At 32.4% G+C, this 20,958-nt stretch overlaps 1 protein-coding gene across 5 annotated transcripts in view; it reads left to right on the forward strand.

Moving 5' to 3' along the window:
• The window catches only part of mRNA-cap (RNA guanylyltransferase and 5'-phosphatase mRNA capping enzyme), a 121,431-nt gene that overhangs the window by 50,318 nt on the left and 50,155 nt on the right, over positions 1-20,958 (forward strand). For all 5 annotated transcript variants that reach the window (XM_089589931.1, XM_014354509.2, XM_014354511.2 and 2 more), the window contains one exon: positions 12,681-13,799. In XM_089589931.1, the coding sequence (XP_089446057.1) occupies positions 12,750-13,799 (1,050 nt within the window). In that variant the 5' untranslated portion in view covers positions 12,681-12,749. The remainder of the gene's footprint in view (positions 1-12,680; positions 13,800-20,958) is intronic.

Genomic DNA, 20,958 nt, shown 5'->3' on the forward strand with positions numbered 1-20,958 from the left:
TTAATGTTTATGGTCAATGTGAAATGAATGTAACGTAAAAAGGTTCTTTTGTTAATGATATGGATAGAAATTTAATAAGTTACGGTAAAGTAAGAAAAGCAAATGAAATTATATAGGTAGGAAATATGTCAAAGATTTTTGATAAAATTGGAAATTTAATTGCGTTGGCTAGTAAAAATAATGATATTTATCATATGACAAGTGAAATCATGTATAGGTAGTCGAATTTAATGACAAAGAATAAGGTAGCAGAAAAAGAAAAATCACACAGGACTCTAGGTCACGTAAATATTAATTTTTTTTTAAAATACAAGTGATAAACAAATGCTTAATGGTTTACTCAGGGAGTTAGTAACTAACTATTTAAAATGCATGATATGTTCGGAAAATAAATTGCATTTTTTCCCATTTAAAAACAAAAGATTGAGGACCAAAGATATTTTAGAAATTAAACATACCGATTTAAATGGACCTCATAGTACTACTGGTTTCAATGTCGAGAAATATTTTTTGTGTTTTATCGATGGTTATAGTAAAGTAGCTTAAGTTTTATTGTATTCAATCAAAAGATTAAGTATGTAATTTTCTAGTGTACTATGTTAATTTTATTGAAAGAAATACAGAAAAAAGGATAAAAAGGTTAAAATGCGATAATGGTAAGGAGTATGTTAATAATGATATAAGTAATCGTGTCTACCTTTTACATGATTAAATGGAACGGCAGAAAAGTATAATAGGGATTTTATGGATATGTCGAGATGTTTACTGAAAGAAGTGAGGGTACATAATAGATTTCAGCCTGAAATAGTTGAAACGGTAGCTTATTTAAAAAATAGAATTATCACTAATCATGTTGAAAAGAATGAAACACCCTTCCAAATTATGTTTAGGGAAAATCTTAGTATTAGAAGTATGAAAATTTATAGAAGTAGAGTTTTTGTTTGTATACCAGAGGAAAAAAGAAATTAAAAATGTGAAATAATATTATTTAAATTATACAAATGTTAAGGCACATGTTTCTTATAATGATGCAATGGATAGTAATGAGTCTAAAAAGTGGAAAAGAGCATTAGAAGAAGAAATGTATTGCTTAAACAAAAATTAAAATGTGGATTTCTGTAAATAAACCAAATGATAAAAAAGCTTTCGATTTCAAATGGGTTTATACAAAAAAAGCTAATAACATTTTTAAGGCTCGATTAGTTGTTAGTAGTTATTAACAAAATGATTTGATCGATGATGTTTATTCATCAGTTGCAAGAATGCAAGCTTTAAAAATTTTTCATTCTTATTTTTGTCAAAATCATTTAATTATTAAACAGATGGATATTGAAACGGCGTTTTGGAATGGAAAGGTAAAATCTGAAGTATATGTAAAACCACCACAAGGCTATGACGATGGCTCATATAAGATATTACAGTTAGACAAAGCATTATTATGTGTGGATTAAGAGGAAGCCCAAGAGCTTGGTATGAATGTTTTGATACTTATTTAAAAAGTTTAAATTTTAGAAAAAGTAAAAATGGTTGTTGCTTATATATCTTGAGTGACAAAAATCATGATGTATATTACATTCTTTTTGTGGATGACTTATAAATTTGCTGTGAAAATAACGGAAAATCGAATTTTGTTAAAAGATTATTGTGTAAAAGGTTTTAAATGAAAGATGGAGGTAGAATAAGTACTTATTTAGATATTAGCATCAACTACGACTATAAACATAGAAAAATGACTCTTGATTAGAAAAACTATATTAAAACACCAGCAAAGAACCATGAAATTCTAAATTCTAAATGGTAGTAACTCTTATAGAACAAAATTCAAAACGGAAACCTGCGCAATCAGCATGTAACGGAATTATGTACAGAAATTTAATTGGAGCTCTTTTATACATTACTTCTGGAACTAGGCCTGTTATTAGTTTGAGTGTTGATTATTTAAGAAGAGTAAAAAAATTTTATATCAGTGTTGTGATAATGTTATAGGTTGCTATGTCGATGCCGATTGGACGAATGATATTAATTTTAGAAAATCAATGACAAGTTATGTCATACGAATGTATGTAAATGTAATTTCTTGGAGATCTATTATGATCCAATTAATATATTTAAAAATGATTCTGGAGCGAAAAGTATATCAAAGCTTAGAAGTTTTACTAAAAAGTCGAAATGTATTGAAACTTGCTATCACCTTGTAAACGAAAGTTATGTAAAACACGTAATTGATATTGTAAAAGTTAATTTAGAAAAAAATATAGCAGATATTTTTACCAAAGCCTTGGGCAGAAATAAGTTCAAAAGGTTTGGAAATATGTTGAATGTAAATTAGTTTTGGATACTAAATAAGAAATCGCAACATAAATTTTAGGAGGCGTGTTAGAATATAAGTAAAATTATATAAGATGTGTAACTAGCAACATCTATTGCGACTAAATACTATGAGTGCAAGATGAAATATATATGTATTTTGTATAGCGATATAGATAGAAAATACAGAACATGGCCGTTGCTCATCGGGACTCTGGGTACAATCAGAAAGTATTTTGTATCCTTATTTAATATAAATTATTACTGCTCAGTTAACCTGTTTCTATATTAATGAGTGTACATTTGTTGATCCACTACTTCCAAGTGTCATTTCAGTTTAGATGAGCATGAACGTGAAGATCGTCTAGAAACTGCTTAGGCAATGATTTTTAAGCTTCGCTCGATAAAAATCTATGTCAGACTTGGAATGTACTGAACAACAATTGCCAGATATTTGCAAAAGCAAAAAAATGGGTTTCACATCAGTTCAGTGAAAAAAAAAAACAAAAAAAAACGGATCAATACTTGCCATTCTCTTATTGTTTAACATCATAAAAAATCGTTTTTGTGGAAAATTATGACAGGAGATATTAATATATAAATTACTATTAATTATTATTTAATATTAATATATAAATATACAATAAATATAAATTATGATTCCAATAATCTAAAGCGGAAAAAATCATATGTTGATTCTGGGCAATCCTCCACGTCAATTCTAAAACGCGAAATTTCTATTGTCAAAGTAATGCTTTCTGTTTGGCGCGATTTGAAGGGAATTTTGTATTATGAGCTGCTACATTTGAAGCAGTCTGTTTCACTGCAACGTTATTGTCAACATCTAACTTAGTTAAGTAAAATGTTAGATAAAAAGTATCCATTTACTGGCCACGGGCTACGTCTAGGGAAATTGTTGCATGATAACGCAAGATCACACGTTGCGAAACCTGTTCGTTAAACTTTAATGTCTCTTAGCTGGGAAGTTTTGCTGCATCCGGCATACTCTCTAGACCTCGCGCCAACCGATTATCATATCATCTTTTCAGATCCATAAATAACGCGCATCAAGGCTTACACTGGCAAGCATTTGAAGAAGTACAAAAGTAGGTCGATAATTTCTTCGCGTCGGAAAACCAAGTATTCTTTTGTAAAGGGATCTATGAATTACCGATTTGGTAGCAGAAGGTGTTGGAAAATAACGAAGAATACTTTGATAGTTAAACTTGTAAGGTCTTCTTTGTATAAATAAAGATGAAAAATAAAAAAAAAAATTTTTTTTTTTTGCAAATTCCCAATAGTATGTTTAGTTTACTTATGAAAGGCATAATGGTTGGAAGTGTTTTGCATGTTCAGCGATTTTTTGCCATCGAAAAAAATGGATCAAAAAACTTACATCAAATTTAAAAAAATGAAATGAAGTGCTCCAAGATACTTGAAATGTTAACAGTGGTATACGATAAAACTGTTGGAAGTAAAAACAATGTTTACCGGTCGTACTAACTCTTTTAAAATAGCCAGGAAGCAGTGAAGAACATTGTACTGAAAAATCGTTGAATCCATCGGTTGGCTTGGACCATGAAATTTTTTCGAACGTTTTGGGTATGAGACGTGTGTCAGCGAAGTTTGTTTTAAAATTGCTTAATTTTGGCCAAAAAATCGTCTCATAAGCATCGCTTACGAGCTGTTAACAGACCTCACTGATGATCCTGATTAGCTCAAATGGTTTGTAACTGATGGCAAATAATATCATACGTATATAGTTATGATATCAAAACCAAAGCTCAATCGTCGTAATAGAAGAGCCCAGGTTATCCAAGATAAAAAAGCACGCCAAGTTCGATCAAATGTCAAAATTTTGCTCACTGTTTTCTTTAATTACCGTGGCGTAGTGCATCAGGAGTTATTACCATAGAGTTGTACGGTTAATAAAAAGTATTAATTTGAAGTTATGCGCCGCCTGCGAGAAGTAATATGAAGAAAACGTCCGAAATTGTGAAAAATTAATTCACGGCTTTTGCATCATAATAATGCCTCTGCCTACTCATCTTTGTGAGAGATTCCTTCGCCAAAAACTACACCCCAACTGTGCCTTAGTTACCATATTTAGTGGATTCGGCCCCAAGTATTTTTTTCTTGCTCCCAAATTTGAAGATACCTGTAAAGGATAAAGATTTGCAATAATTGAGAAGACAAAGACTGAATTACTGAAAAAGCTTCAGGCTGTAACGAAAAGTGATTATAATAAGTGCTTCAACGATTGAAAAAAGCGTATCGTATTTAAGAGGGTTTTTTTGAAGGGGACAACATAAATATTGATAAATGAATAAATATTTTTGCCTAAAAACACAGTCACATTACTCTTTAAACATACCTTGTATATGTGTCGGAATCTCAAAAATCCACTCAGAGTTGCAGTGTGCGTGTGTTGTGTATGCGTGTACTTATGCAATGCGTATATCTATATCTTTTTTCCCATTTCGGTTCTCAACGCTTAATAAATATTTTTGTGAGAAAGAAAGAGAGAAGAATAGAGAGGAGATCACCGAACTGAGAGGTATTGAATTGACGAGCCATGAGTAGGGCGTTGCCGCGCCAATAGTCAGCCTTACTACCGTACTACCGTACCGTACCATTAACATCAAAAAGGGCAAATATCACGATGAATCATAAAGTGTTCAAAACAATTTGAGGAATTTATTGGATTATAAAATTATGAATGAAAATTACCAAAAAAACTGTTATAAATATATGGTGGAGAATCCGATCTATGGAACAAACGGAGACATTGTTCAAAGTGTACCAAAAAGTACCTGCTTTTTCGGTACAGTGCACATTAGCCACATGATATAGAAATAATAAATTTTAGATGTACAAATAAATGGTATAAAAACTTTCTAGTTGTAGTAGATACATTTGCAAAATTCATGAAATCGTTTCTAAAAAATTTGCATACGGTAAAAAAAGTAATTACTGATTTAAAAATATACTTTTCGTACTATAGTAAACCAGATACTATTATAAAGAATAAGAGAATGCTTTATTTCTAATGAGTTAACTTTTTTAAATAGTGCGAAATAAAACTCGTTCGTACTATCTCTGGGTCATCTCAAGCAAATGGTTAAATCTAAAGGGTAAATAAAACTACTATGTCTATGTTGTGATGCCTATTGTCTCGAAAAAAAGTTTGAAAAAAAGTATGTGAAGATATAAATTGATATTAAATTCACTCTTAATAATACAGTCTATGGATAACAGATGGAATATCTCGCAAATTACTTTTTAGAGAAACTCAGCGAAGAATCCGACTAAAGCGATGACCCTGTATTCGAATTCTCACAAAATTATGTAAATGAAGGCAAGAGAAATTTAGAGAATTTGTGGAGTAATGCGAGCAAAAAAACAGTCTAAAAACAACAAGAAGTCAAAGAACAAACTAATAAAAAGCATAAGTAAGAAAGTAGTTATGATGTACGAGATTATGTTACAAAAAACTAAAAAACTTTTACTAAAAAACTTCGATAATACAGCCAGAAACTTACCTTAACATAAGTTGAAATTTGAAAGTCCTTACCAAATTGTTAAAGTACTCCTACTGATAAAACCTAAAAATAATCAGAAGAACTACGACGGTACTTAAGAACTTGTAAACATACGTTGCGATTACAACGTAAAGCTCCATAAAACTTATTTTATTTTCGAGATATGAATCAGTCTAATTCAAAACACAAATTAAAAGAAGAAATTTGTTTTCACTACAACAAATCATGTCAAAGAATGAACGAGTTTCGAGACTGACTGAACCGTGATACTCAAATTAACTCATTTTTTTACATAAGAAAAGTGTTGGCATAGCGCAAGGACGCAGGGTGTGAGTAGATTGAGGAAAGGGCCCAATAAAGGCGTAAAAAGGGGGGGGGGGTCAGATTGAATCGGTCAACAGTCAAGTGCAGATACGCGAGTAGAGTGAATTATTTTATTGCTAACCCACTATACCTATCTTTATGTATCTTTGAATATAGAATAGTTCTAAGGAAACAGAAGTAAAAAAGGTTTTGTTAAGTTATGTATTTATTTGTTAGAAGTGCTTATTTATCTGTATGTGACGTTTGTGTAGTTTAGTTTGAAATGATTATAAGGGAAGGAGAACAGAAAAATATATACATGTTTTACACTTTTTATTGATTTATTGTTAATACCTTTTTATCACCTATACTTATAACTCGTTTTTTTGCACATTAAGTCAATAATCATTAACATATGTACTGTAAAAGCTTCTGTGATCAAGTTAGCGAAGCAAAAAGTCACTAACTAGTATGATTAAAAATTTTTACGGTCTTCCTGTCTACGTTAGTATACTCCAATTTCTAAAAATTTGAGTAGCACCAAATAGAGAAAAGATATGTTCTTTTAAAGGGTATTCACTTGCATTTTGCTAGATTTTTTGAGCAAAATTAGGCTACTTCTTTATTTATTATATAAACAAATCATATCCATACCACACGGAAATTTTAATTTTTCTAGGATTACTTTTTTGCAAGTAATAATAAGTATTTAACATCTTCAAATTATGTCTACCATGAGATTTTTAAATATTACATAACTACTATAGTCTATTTATTTTTTGTTTTTCGTATGATGCAAATTTCTCCGTTTGAATTGGAAGGATTCAAATTGTGGATGACGACTTTGTGGTCTAATATCAATACTGAGTTTCTGCAATCTTACTTTCAAGCGTTACTTTTACATAATATGAATGGATTATAATGTCTTTTCAAACAAAAACATGATTTTTATTTAATTTTAAATTCAAAAGAGTAATTTTGTATTTAGAATGTATGGTTTGTCTAAAATTGGCTTTAGGAACTTATTATATCTATCGCAAAGATTTTTAGATATTGTACAAATTTTAATAAATCATACTCCAGCTCGCTTAAAGAAGCACAAGTAAAGAAGAAGAGACACAGCAAATGGCAACTCATATCAACTTTTCTTATTCTCTTTCTTCTGTCAGCAAGAAAAAGTATCACTTACGTCATGTGCTATAAAAATCACAGGCTTTGGCACATTTTTTCTTTTTAATTTTCATGTATGCGAGTATGAATATTAATACGACGTATTTAACATTTTGTTACAACTTTTTTTAAATTTCATGGTTGGTGAAGATGCATGATTAAGTCAGTAATATGGTGTTAATTAATTTTTTCAAATTTCAAAGATTTATAGAACGTAATTTAATAAAGCATTATTATGAGGCTTTCTTGTTAGAAAGTTTGGTACTTGAATTTTCGAAAGAGAGCTCTTAACTTGAGAAAGTTTTTTTAAAGAATTATTTGACAATAATATTGTACCCTTACAACCCTGAAAAAAATTAGGTCTAGTGAATTATAACACTGCGTTTCGATATAATAATAGACTGAAAAAATTTGTTGTCAAGATGATTGAGATGACCATGAAGCTGTTACATTAATGCGCTACGAAGAGTTCCATACCATTACGTTGGATTACATGTATTTCTAGGTTATGATTTATGATGTATCAAATAACACTAAACGATATTAATTATATATATGTACAGGAGCGCGTGTTGGCTCAGTCGGTTAGATTGTGGGACAGCACGTGGGAGACTGCCGTTCGATTCCCGGCCAGTGTGGCTTTTTCGAGCAAGTTTCTCTGTGAATTTTCACATGTGCTTTTTCACCCCGCACTGCTCCTCATGAAGGAAACAGGCGACCTTCTCAAACAAAATTGCCTAATTTCCCCCTACTCTTTCCCAGTGATACGAGGCCTCCCCAACCTTCTTCCCTTCCTACTCCCAAGTACTAAGTGCCCAGAGTAGTGCCCTTCACAGGAGCCGAACGTATAGCACAACTATTTATATATATATATATATATATATATATATATATATATATATATATATATATATAGCCTGATATATTACGGTGGCGTTTCCCGAGAAGAGCGATTTTTTCTGAAGCCAACCCCGTCGGAATTAATTTTTTAGAGCAAATTACTGATTGTATAGAACAGGTACAACATGACGATCCCAGAAAAATGAAAACTCGTGGGATACTCGCAGTTAATTCTCTTGCAGACAAAGCCATTTTTTTCTGTCTTTTATCTTCATACTCATTGTTATTGTTTTAACTTTGAGATCTCAAATCTAACTTTATAAGCTCTTCCTTGATGTCTTCGTTTTTTACTGTAATTATTGATTAATTATACTATATACTTATCCCCGGGAAAAGAGAGTAAATCTCAGAAGCACAAAGGAGAGTTGTGACAAAGTAAATACTATAGATGGCTTGTTTTTTTATTTCTAAACAGCGATAAACTGTGAAGTCTTCGAAAGTATGCGAGGGTACTTACAGATATGATCTTTCAAAAGAAAAGTATAATTATACATTGAAGATATTCGTTGTTGCATACAAGAAAGCGTGATTGTCACTAAAAAACTATAATTGTTTCATTTTTTAAATCATTTTGTCTCCTATCACATGTCTGACATTTGGCAATAGATAAACTGTAGTAATCTTTCTCAAAATTTCTCATTTGTACCTCTATCTCCACTAACCCAACTTCATAACAATTACAATTTTGTAAAGAATTTTTGTGCACTAGATATTACATTATTGAAACAAATAATACATCGGGCCTCATCGATTTAAAGACCGTCTGACTGCTGCTGGCTACCGTACGTTCTTATTACACAGCCTTTCGCAAATGCTGTAAAATTTACCACAGAATGTGCGAGAGCATATGTGGTATTAACATGACGGGGCTCCTGCGCACTTAGCTTGACTTATTATTGATACCCTTGACAAAATTTTTCCTGGACGTTGGATCGGCAGAGGAGGTTATTCATTGACTTATTTATCAAATATTATCAATATTTTCTTAAACTTCCAAAAAATATACTTAACTATATTAATATAAACTTTGCTTTTATTTGCCAAATTCAAAGTACAACACTTTGTTCTTTTTTTTGTTTTGTTTTTTTGTTTTTTTTCTTTAGCAGATTATTGCAACAGCCTACTGGCCTAGTTACTGGAGCCAACCACTCACTATCTATGCGTGGAGGTGTATCGCCACACCTATTTATCAATCACCTAGCTGTTATCATACCTATTATGCATGTACACAGTGGGAGTATCTCCAGTGAAAACCTACTTTATCAAACCTTGAAAAAGAGATAGCATGACTATTAGCTACCTAGAGATAACTCTACTAGGTAGAGCTCGTTTTTTTCTCTAACAGCTACTTATATTTTGTCTCTCCAGTCCTGACGTCAGTAAACTTACAAAAATACTCAGTTAATAAGTATATGGTATTAACAATACAGGGCATATTAAGGCACTGGCACAAAATTCATAAGCTTTAAACTATTGTCTTATGGTTTTCATAACTAACAGTATAACTTACGAGTTAAATTTTTTTGTGCCATGGAATAGGCACTCTCGTGCCATTGCCATTTGTGTACTTTGATACGAATTCGTGAAAAATAATAAGAATTCGTCAGAAGTTCGTCAAACATAAAAAGCAAAATTAAAACATAAGATTGACTTTGTATCGTTTTGTATTTGGTGAGAGATAATAATCCTGTACAAATCAAAAGCAACAACACATATCGATTCCTAACCATTTCCATCATGACCAGCGTCATTAATTTACCCTTCCTAAATATCAAAATCAGGTTTAACTTTTAATTATTCTTTATCCTTTTTTTTCTAATCTTATGCAGGTCAGAAGTACTGCATCCTTTCCAAACCACTAATCCTATCATTACCCTTATAACCATGTGTTGTCATGTTCTATTACCTGGCCTCCCCGCTCTTCTGACCTTAATCCTCTGGATTACTTTCTCTGTGGTATGATAAAAGATTTAGTCTACAGACATCCAGTCAACAAATCAGAAGATCTGGAAGACTGCATAAGAGCTGTGTTTGCAAGCGTCACACCAGAAATGGTGGACAGAGCATTGGATAATTTTGTACGCAGACTCCAATGCTGCCTTGAACATGGTGGTAAACATTTCGAGTAGTATTTATGATTTTATAAGTTTATTTTTGTAGTACTTTATTTTTTAATCCTTTTTTTTGTATTTCATCTGTTTCGTTATGTTTCCGTTAATCATAATTCAAATTAACTTATATCTTTAGATAAGAAAATAAATATAGCCTTAAAACTAACTAATTGTCATAATTAACAACCTTATACCTGGCTATCTAAAGATTACGCTTTTATTTGTAATAAGAATCAATGGTACTATGCTGACTTAGGATGTGTCATTTATTGTAACTCTTATAAAGCAAAAAAAATCCTAGTTGCTACCACCGACGTTTTGGTCTTTTCCGTTAGAGTACGTGTTGAAATGATAAATGATTTCAGACTGCCTCTCTAATGACATCATCATAGCGAATCAATTATGACTTTTATTATATACACTGTTCACATTATTAAACTTAAAGATTTTTGTTTATGTAACTACTCATCTATTGGATTCTAGCATAATGAGTTTGAAATGGCGATTGGATAACATCTCAGCTCACAACGCTTCAATATGCGCTACATCCAGAAGCACTGTTGTACTAAGTTTAGTGATTGCTGACTAATACAAGTACTTCATCAGCCAGGCTCCCTTCTGAGGCTAATTTAATTATTTTTTGTTTTCCACCTTAAACTTTTACCACATCCTAAATTTTACCCATGCATGTATATCATCCATTAAATTTTAACATAAAATGAAACCATTTGATGCTACGTAAGAGTTCGGAAATTTACTCTATTTTTCCCCTGGAGTCAGTAGATGATATGAATAATAAATAATTACAGTAAAAAACAAAGATAACGAGGAAGAGCTTATAAAGTTAGATTTGAGATCTCAAAGCAGGAACAATAAGAATCAGTATGAAGACAAAAATTATAAGTCAACGGCTTCGTCTGTAAGAGAAATAACTGCAAGTATCCCACGAGTTCACATTCTCATGGGATCGCCATGTTGTACCTGTACTATACAACAAGCTATTTGCCCTTAAAAAATTAATTCCAACGGGGTTCGCTTCAGAAAAAATCTCTTTTCACGCTGTTCTTGGGAAATGCCACCGTTACATATCAGGCTGTATGTATATATATATATATATATATATATATATATATATATATATATATAAAGCACATCCTATAGTTATGTACGTGACTTTCTACAGTACTTTTGGGAAGCTTAGTGTCAAGATGTTAAAAAACATGTAATTTTCATTTCAAGTACGTCTTATACCCTGTTGATAATGACGCTATTTTATCAGTGCGTTCCAGAAGCCTTAGTTTTGGAGTCTTAAATAATACATTCTTGTAAGTCACGGTGAAGCACATGGACATTGCTACTGTTCCATGAATGCATTATAGAGCATTAAGAGTCCAGGTACTGGAAAATGTAATCTTGCTGCACTTTGACAGCAATAAATCCGTTTCTTAAGTGTACTCAATTGTATTCAGGCACCAAAACTCCGTTGAACTTAGTCCAATCTTACTACTAAACGCTTAATTGATTTGGCCTTATGTTAGAAACATAACTATCCATCAAGTGTATTAAGACGTTAAATTTAGTGTAATCCAACTCTGAGGATTCCAACTCCCCGGTACGTACTCGAGGGGCACTGTGATTAATTAACTGGTGCACTGTAACATAAAATATCATATAATTTGACACCTAAACTCCAACTTCTTAGAACCTACTTAAAGAATCGCATTATTATGTTCATGTTGTACGTACACCATATCATAAGGTTTTTAAAAACAATAAGCTTATAGGGGCATTTTAACGAGACCACTTCAAAAATCCCCTTGCATTACACAAAGTAATTCATAGTTACTTTATGTAGAATCATAAAAACTAAAAAGTTTTTGCTGATTAATCGGTGTTACTAAAAAATAATGTCAGAGCTTAAAAAAATAATTAAAAATTTTGAAAAGTATAGAAATAGTTGTGGTCAAGTTTAATAAACCTTTTCGTTTAAACAAGTATCGGCTTTAACAAAAAAAGAGTAAAAATTTGGATTATAATAGGAACTTTTTTTTTCGTTATCTTATTTAACTCAAAAATAGTCTTACGAAAAACTCACTTATAGTATTAAGTCTCGTTTTAACAGAAAAATGTTTTTTTTCAACATAGATCGAATCATCTCTATTACAGTCTCATAGATTAAAGATCATTCTACAACTGAAATGTATTGTTTTATGCAAAATCATCAGAAAACTTTTTATTTTAAATTTGAGCGAGTTACTTTCTTAAATGATACAAAATTGTCTGAAAATTTTAATGTCAATGCCTTTTTATTTTTATTTTAAATACTTTATTATCATTACCATTCCAGGTTGGAAGTAATAGTTTATCTGCATGGACTTTTTAAGTTAACGTGTATGTAAAAAACGTTAAATCAATAATGACTGATTGGGATAAAGAGAGCAAGGGTCCTGTTCCTCCCCGTTGGTTACATTGCCCACGTAAATCAATTAACCTGATTCATGATAAATTTTTGGCTTTTAAGACTCCACTGTCCTCAAAATATAACGATCAAGTATCCGAGGAGTGCCGTTTTACGGTAGCAATGCTGTTAGCTTTTTTAAAAAGTCAGCGGCTTAAGCTTGGACTTTGGATTGACTTGACTAATACTTCAAGGTTTTACGATAAAAAAGAAGTGGAAAAAAATGGTGTTCGGTACTTAAAATTGCAATGTAGAGGTTACGGAGAACCACCTTCACGTGATCAAACAAAAACTTTTGTGCAAGTTTGTAAAAATTTTATTGCTCATAACCCGTTAGAAATAATTGGTGTTCATTGCACACATGGATTTAATAGAACTGGATTCCTTATTGTCAGTTATCTCGTAGAAACTGACGAATGCAGTCTTGATGCATCTTTAGTAAAGTTCTCTGAGTCCAGACCACCAGGAATATATAAAAATGATTATATCAGAGAACTGTATCTTCGATATGATGATATTGAAGATGCTCCTGATCCACATCCTCGTCCTGCATGGTGTTTGGAATATGATGATTCTAATGCAGATGATCAAAATGATTCTACAAGTGAAAACACTACTTCTTTAGAACCTGCTTTTAAAAAGCGCCGAACAGAAAACTTCAACAAGAATCCAGTTTTTATGGCTGGTATACCAGGAGTCAAACCTATCTTAGATTTTCAAAAAGCACATGTTATTCAACGTCGAGTTCAAGTTATTTGTGAATGGAAAAGTACCGGTTTTCCGGGCTCGCAACCAGTCACTTTAGATTTTGATAATTTACGTTTACTTCACGAGAAACCTTATAAAGTATCATGGAAAGCTGATGGCACTAGGTATATGATGTTTGTTTGTGAAGATGGTCAAGTTTATTTCATCGATCGTGACAATAGTATTTTCGAAGTTGATGGATTGACTTTCCCTCATGTTAGAGATCGTATGAGGATGCTTAAAGATACTCTTCTAGATGGAGTAAGTTTTTTTTCACTATAAAATATTAAAAAATATTAATTGATAAAGAAAAATAAGTATTAAAAAAGGGTGGTGTATTTATAAAACTACTCACTTTAGTAAGAAAACTATTTTACATGTATGATTTTTGAAGCCGAATATTAATTATTTTTGTATCCCAATATTATTCTAGAATTTTGTTTAATAATACATTCTGAGGGAAATTATGTAGGGTGTGACAATCATCTTAAGCACATCCTGGCTTATTTTAAAAATGAGTGCCTTCTGTTCGTGTGGTTGAGTATCTCAGGGTGTACGTACTTTTTGGCATGTACGCACTGCAGATTTTGTAGTGACTATACACATAAATAAAAAACGATGACAATGATTTGTTTTAATACAACGTGCAGCTCTAGAAAATTTAGAATCATTAGTATTTTTATAAGCTGTCGTACATCGATGAGTAAGCATTGATGCAAGTAATTTAATCTATCGACATTTGCCATTTAACACGAGTTTGCCTCGGCAACTTATTTTTTCTGTTCAAACTACTAATTTGTAGAAAAATTTTCATACGCAAAAATTTAAAATAAGTGCCACCTCAACCAAGCCTCGAATCTGAACCTCATTCTTGCTGGGAAATTGTGTAACCAATTTTTCCACCGATATCTCAGTGACTCCCTCTTCTCCATTGCTACATTTAGAGTTTTGGCGATTTTTCAGTCCACGCATGCTCATTGATATGCACTACATTAAAAAATAATCTAGTTTGATCGATAGGTAAATATTAATGCGAGTAATTAAATTTATCGACATTTTCCATCCAATACGAGTTTGACTGGGCAACTCATTCTTTCAGTTAAAACTACTAATTTGTAAAAAATTTTCATACGCAGCAATTGAGGAAAGGGAGTCACTGAGACCGTATCCAAATTGGTTACGCGCTTTATTAGTGAGAAAGAGATCCAGTTTCATTTCAATTTTTTCACAAATAAATAGTTTGAACTGAAAAAATAAGTTGCCTAGCCAAACTAATATTGGATGCAAAATATCAATTGATTCAATTACTCGCCTTAATAATTTTAATAACCAAAGTTAAGCAAATAAAACGTCTTTTAAATTTTTTCCTGTACGGTTAGAAATTGGTAAAATATTCAGCCATGCAACAGTTAACCGATTTTGATGAACACTTAAAATTAAACTGTAGGGATTCTAACACTTCCAGCTCCCACCTAGGCGTTGGTGGGGGAAGTGACCTATGGGGTACTGCGTCGAGGAGAGGTAATGGGAAGTTCTCATCAGCGGATGTTTCTTTTTTCTCTGATTATTTAAGCGTCTCAGTGTAATCTTTCCTTTTTTTCTTTTCGAAAGCGGACGTATCGAGTTTTTAGAAAAAAAATGTATGCCGCTTTTTAACGAAAAGTGGATTGCATGTATCTTTCAACTGATCAACACTAGCTTACTCGATGCAGCATTTTGTCAAATAATAGAGATATTATTTTTTATCTACACGAATGCGTTGGCTGTGGGCGACGACTTTTTGCTTCTCGTTTAGGCGTATAATATACCAGTGTAGCTTCCTTTTTAAGAGCAGAGGTATCAAGTAATGCGAGTTGTCAGAGAAAATATGTATACTATTTTATAACCAAAATAGATGGCGTATCTCTTTTAATTGCTCAACGCTTGTTCACACATTTTTGACACAGTGCCTTGCCAATGAATATAACTATTATTTTTTATTTACCATACATGTATGCATTAGCCGTGACTGCTGATACATCGCTCCCTACTTAAACGTAAAATGTACTAGCGTAATATTTTTTCTCTTTTTGAGAGCGGGCGCATAGAGTAATGAAAGTAGCCAGATGAAACATGTATACTATTTAATTACCGAAAGCACATGCGAACGTTGGCTTACTCATCTTACCGCAGTACCTTACCTACGAGTACAGCGAGAGTTTCTTATTTACACACTGACACACACACGCGTTCACGCGTTAGTCATAGAAGATGACTATTCCCTCTGTAATTTTGGTGTATAATACACTGGCGTTATATTTTTTCTTCTCATAAGCTGGTGTATCGAGTTGTTAGAGTTAAAATATATACTAATTGAGTACCATAAAGCAGATCACGTATTCCTTTCAGCTACCCAACGCTGGCTCATTTATTTTTGACACAGTACCTTGCCAAGTAATATGTCAATCATTTCTTATCTACATGCATGCTTATAAGTAACGTACCTATAAAATTGCACAGGGTACAGACCATTCGGTTTTCTTTTAACCTTGTACATGAATAATATTATCTTCTTTCATGATGGCTTGAAAACTTGTATCTAGATCCTTGTAGGGAACTTCACCTGAGCTGCAATAAAAACAGTGGTAACTAAATTCTTACCATCGTTTTTTACATTTCTTTTTAGGCAAGAGCTCTGCCCAAGAATATGGGGTTTGTATACAAAAACTGATGGTATAGCTTTTTTTTGAGGTATAATAGCGACCTCTTTAGAAATAAATTTGTTGTGCATGGTTTTAAAGCCTTGAACATCAACCCCGTACTTCATCATCTTAATGTTGTGACGATTATAAGTTTACTAACCCCTGTATGGGTATAGTAATCTATTTATATACAACTGCTAGTCACCGCTATTTATCACTGGTATCGCTTTTTCAGAGGCAAATCAGTATAAAAGAAAAGTTCATGCAGCGTGCCATTTATTTGAGTACTTTAACAGAAGCTGTACATATGATGGATAACTCCGCAAGAATTTGCTAATGCTGATATCGTTAAGGTGACGTAAAGCTTGTAATATAGCGTTAAATTGATATTGAAATCAAGATATCATTGTTAATAGTGAAATAGTGCTTAAAAGTATTTCAAACTGTCTGCAAAATCCTCATGTCCAGTGGAAAAAAGATATTAATTATTGAGTGTCATTTATCAACATTTTTAGCAGCATTTTATTAAATGGTAAAAATGTGAGGATCAGGAATCGATGAATAATCAGATAATGCAGATGATGATTAGTCTGTTACATGGAAATATATTAACAGTGCTTTTAAAAATCGCATAAGGACAGTTTTTATAAGAAATAATAGGTTGTGAGGGTCGCGATTGTATATAGATATATTCATTGAAAATCACGGTATACTTTTCGATGGAGTTCTTACACGTGACGTCATATATTCATGTATATTAGTGTTTCAGCGATCCACCTTTAAGAAGGACAGAAGGCAATGAGAGCTCGTAGATACAAAGTAGATACAAAGCTGGATTTGTAGTGCCGCTAACATGTATTACGAGATACCTCAGTGGGATTGTCTAGAAACGTAATCAGATTAACAATGCCCCTGACTCGTGATACACTATGTCCCGGGATTATTTATTTACTGTGTATTAATTTAATTACTCTCTTGTGATACCTTTGGGTGTGGTAACTCACCAATGCCTTCGGATCACTTTAGTTCGTACTGCCCTAAAGATCTGTTGGTTCACCAGCTACCTTACCTAGAGGATAGCTCCGGTTTGCACTGCCTCAGAGATCCGCTCATTACCCGAATAACGAGAGACTAACATTACTGGTGAACGGGAAAAACTAGGAGACTGCAATAGCCTCGTCGTCACCCGTTGAAAGATGTAATATAGAAGGCAACAATAAAATGTGTGTATATATATATATATAAAACTTCGCTACTTATCGTGGTATCATAAATGTACAACAGCGCTTGGAAGAGCAGAGCTCCTTAGCCAAAGTGCCGGACTCGTTGCTTAAGGCAAAAGTGATTTATATGGGCTGGCATAGGCCTTTTATATCCTTCAGAGAAGCAGCGGTGTTTGCAACTTTGATTTAGCGGTTTAGATATAATGGTTGCAAGCTCTAGTATAAGGTGTATATCCATGTCATACGATTGAGTATTAAGGCGCTTCTACATTTCTTAATGGCGCGTGGATTCCAATTCACGCTAGCTTTCTTTTGGTGGTACATCTGAATATTTAAATGAGAAATAATTTAAAATATTTGTGACCTCACAAGGTATTTAGATAAAGTAAAATTTCTTAAATCTGCGGAAAAAATATTTATTGTAGAAGTGGAAGAAATTCTCGACGAGCAGAATACATTGAAAATTAATACGGTATTGGCAGCAGAGTTTTTAATGGTGAAAAATAATACAGAGTCTGTTAAAGTTACATTTTTTATACAAAAAATCTACATGAACTGTTTGAAACAAATATCTAAAAGTATATTTTTACAGACAAAACAATTTCAGTATCGAGATACTGAGGGACTTTCCATTCAATTTTAAATCAAATAGTCAATGTAAACAAGTTCCACGCATGTAAGCGGTACTTCTTACCTAGAACTTCGTAGTGCAGAATGCAGATCAGCAATACTTCAAATGGGCCATTTTTTCAGGTTTACATTCAGTAAATTGTAATGCACAACGAGTGTCCAGTTGTATACAATACAAAAACAGTCACAATTTTGAATGAATCACCTGTCCAGTCCAGCCTGAGCAGGTTACAAAATTTAAAATTCAGAATCATGTGTCTATTAATGTATATTTTTTAGAGAAAAGTATAAATATTTATAAAGATTTAACCCTTTATTTGTCATCAGAAAAAAAAGACACATATTAGTTTGCTGCTTATACAAAATTATTATATTGATACGCATAGTGAAAGAAAAGCAAAAAAAAATATTAACGAAGTACATGATGATTTTTTTAATGCTACGGCAGTTAATGAAGATAAGGTGAAAGAAAATTTAAGAAATGAAGAAAAAGATTAAAATGATGGGAGAAATTTATAGAAATAATATGTAGAACAAAGCCACGATGGTGATAATAGTGCTAATAATAATAATAATAATAATAATAATAATAATAATAATAATAATAATAATAATAATAATAATAATAATAATAATACAAAATGCCACTACGTATGGATTAAGACTTATTTAGGCTGGTAGAAAGTTCTTTAACAATACATATATATTGCAAGGTGTAGGTGCGCACACACGCGAGCTGAGTCACATGGGACCTCTTCCTCTCCTTTTCCTTTCCTTTTGAAAAAGGGAATTGCGCAAGTTGTAAGTGCGCAGGTTCTACGCATTCATAGAATACACAGACTTTGAGTGTTTGTTAAAACTTTTACATAGTAGCGAGCGAGCAGTATAACACCATGAAGCATAGTATTCAAGCATAGTATTGAAAGTAAAGTTTTGATAAAGCTAAATGATGATACGGTTGCTACAGAAAGGAAACTAAAAGCAGTGGAGATACAGCGACCTGGTTTGTAATAGAAACGCAAGATCTCGCATTAGATTTACAAAGCACGTACAACGATCCAATGCCAATAAGATTATTAACTGAAGAAGAGAAATTTTGATTTTTTCGACGCTGGCAAATGTCATTTATGTGAAAAGTATATTAAAAATAATGAAAAAGTTTACGATCATTGCTGTTCTACTGGAAAGTAAGTATTACATTTGTTACTTTTTTAATTGAGAAAATATTTCTCTTTAAATTTTAATTCCCTTTTTTTACTCAGATGTCAAGGCCAAGCTCACAATGTATGTAATCTCAAGTATCAAAACTCGTGAGCAGTACCAATAGTTTTTCATAATCTCAGCAATTATGATGATGAACCACTGGTTCTTACAAGAACTTGTTACTTGATTTCCCATAAAAGGATAAGTAAATTTTTTATAGTGTTTTGCTACAGTAGTAAGCGTAGGATGAAATCCAAGTTGGAAGTAATGACTTACTGATTATGATTTTTGCTTAATTTGATAGAAATTCGATGTTCACGCTTATTTGTATCGTGAAAAATGTAGAAAGGTGACTTAAAAGTGTTGGTTGCCTCTTTTTTTTTTTTCTTTCTTAAGGCATTGCATGGTATGGATGGTGCTTGTGTCTGTACTGTTATTAGAGTAGATGAAATGGTTGGCTTACATTTGTTATCTCAAGCAAATTGGTGAGAGGTTAGTCGCTGGGCGTATTCATTCACTGCTATGTGAAGTCATGCTATAGTTGCTGTTTACTTAACTCCTTAATTCCAGTCTTAATTTAAAGTGTTGTGCAGTCAGCATAGACGCTTTGCATTTTGCAAAGTATCCTAATGATGTCAATGTTTTATTTTTTTTTTCATCGGGTTGCCGCAACAGCCTGTTGGCCTAGTAACTAGGGACACCAACTCACCACCTTCATGTAAAAATGTTTTGCTGTACCTATTTAATAATCACCGAACTAATAATATACCTGTCATAATATGGGTACAGTGGGAATATCTCCGGTATAAAACCTTGCCATTTGAGATAGCACTCTTTGCATCAACGGTGTATCGGGTCCACTCGAAGTTAATCCGCCGAAAGTTTTTAAAAAAATTTGCATATACTGGGAATCAAACCCACGACCCTTGGAATGGTGTTATTTCAATATCAAGCACGCTTGCCACTGAGTTAATACCACTCTTAATGGTGTTGATATTTTATGCCACATTACTGCGGGATCTATAACACGTCATCGAAGTGAAGTGCGAGGAGACACTACAGCATCGTTATTACACTTTTATTATATTGTTGTCATTGCTGCACAAAGTTGTGATCTAGATACGTTACATTGTGAGAGTCATTGTCATTTTGTTTTGAAGGTTCGGTAAGATGTTTTCTGAAAAGTATTTTACATTGTTTTTATTTTGACATACCATCAGTCTCCGTTAGTTAGGTTTTTGTAAGAGTTATAATCTTTCACAATTTTACGTCAGTACCACCAAACTTATCGTTGTTGAAAATTAATACTAGTAAATCATACATCTTTGGAACGTGAAATGTTTAGTTGATGGTTTCGGACGTACGCATACATTTTACTCTGATGTATACAATACAACAAAATAATACAATTCGAAAAAAAGTGCACATAGGCTATTGTATAAATAATAATTTGTGTAATTCTTATGTATTTTTAATAATTACGGATTCAAATTCAAATATCTTATTGGTAATAAATCCTAGACATTGTTTACACTCAATCACTATGGAATGAAATTCAGCTTTGAAAATTAGTATAGTATGTCATATAGTATTCCTCTCTTATTTGAAGCCCAAAGTTACTAAGTGCCAGGCTCAAAAAAAACGAAGTTCACTAACTCCTTACAAACCTACGGCCACTCCAGA

Source organism: Copidosoma floridanum, unplaced genomic scaffold, assembly GCF_036245765.1.
Source record: "Copidosoma floridanum isolate Cflo_tuat_1 unplaced genomic scaffold, Cflo_Japanese_pri ptg000011l, whole genome shotgun sequence".
Classification (NCBI taxonomy): Eukaryota; Metazoa; Arthropoda; class Insecta; order Hymenoptera; family Encyrtidae; genus Copidosoma; species Copidosoma floridanum.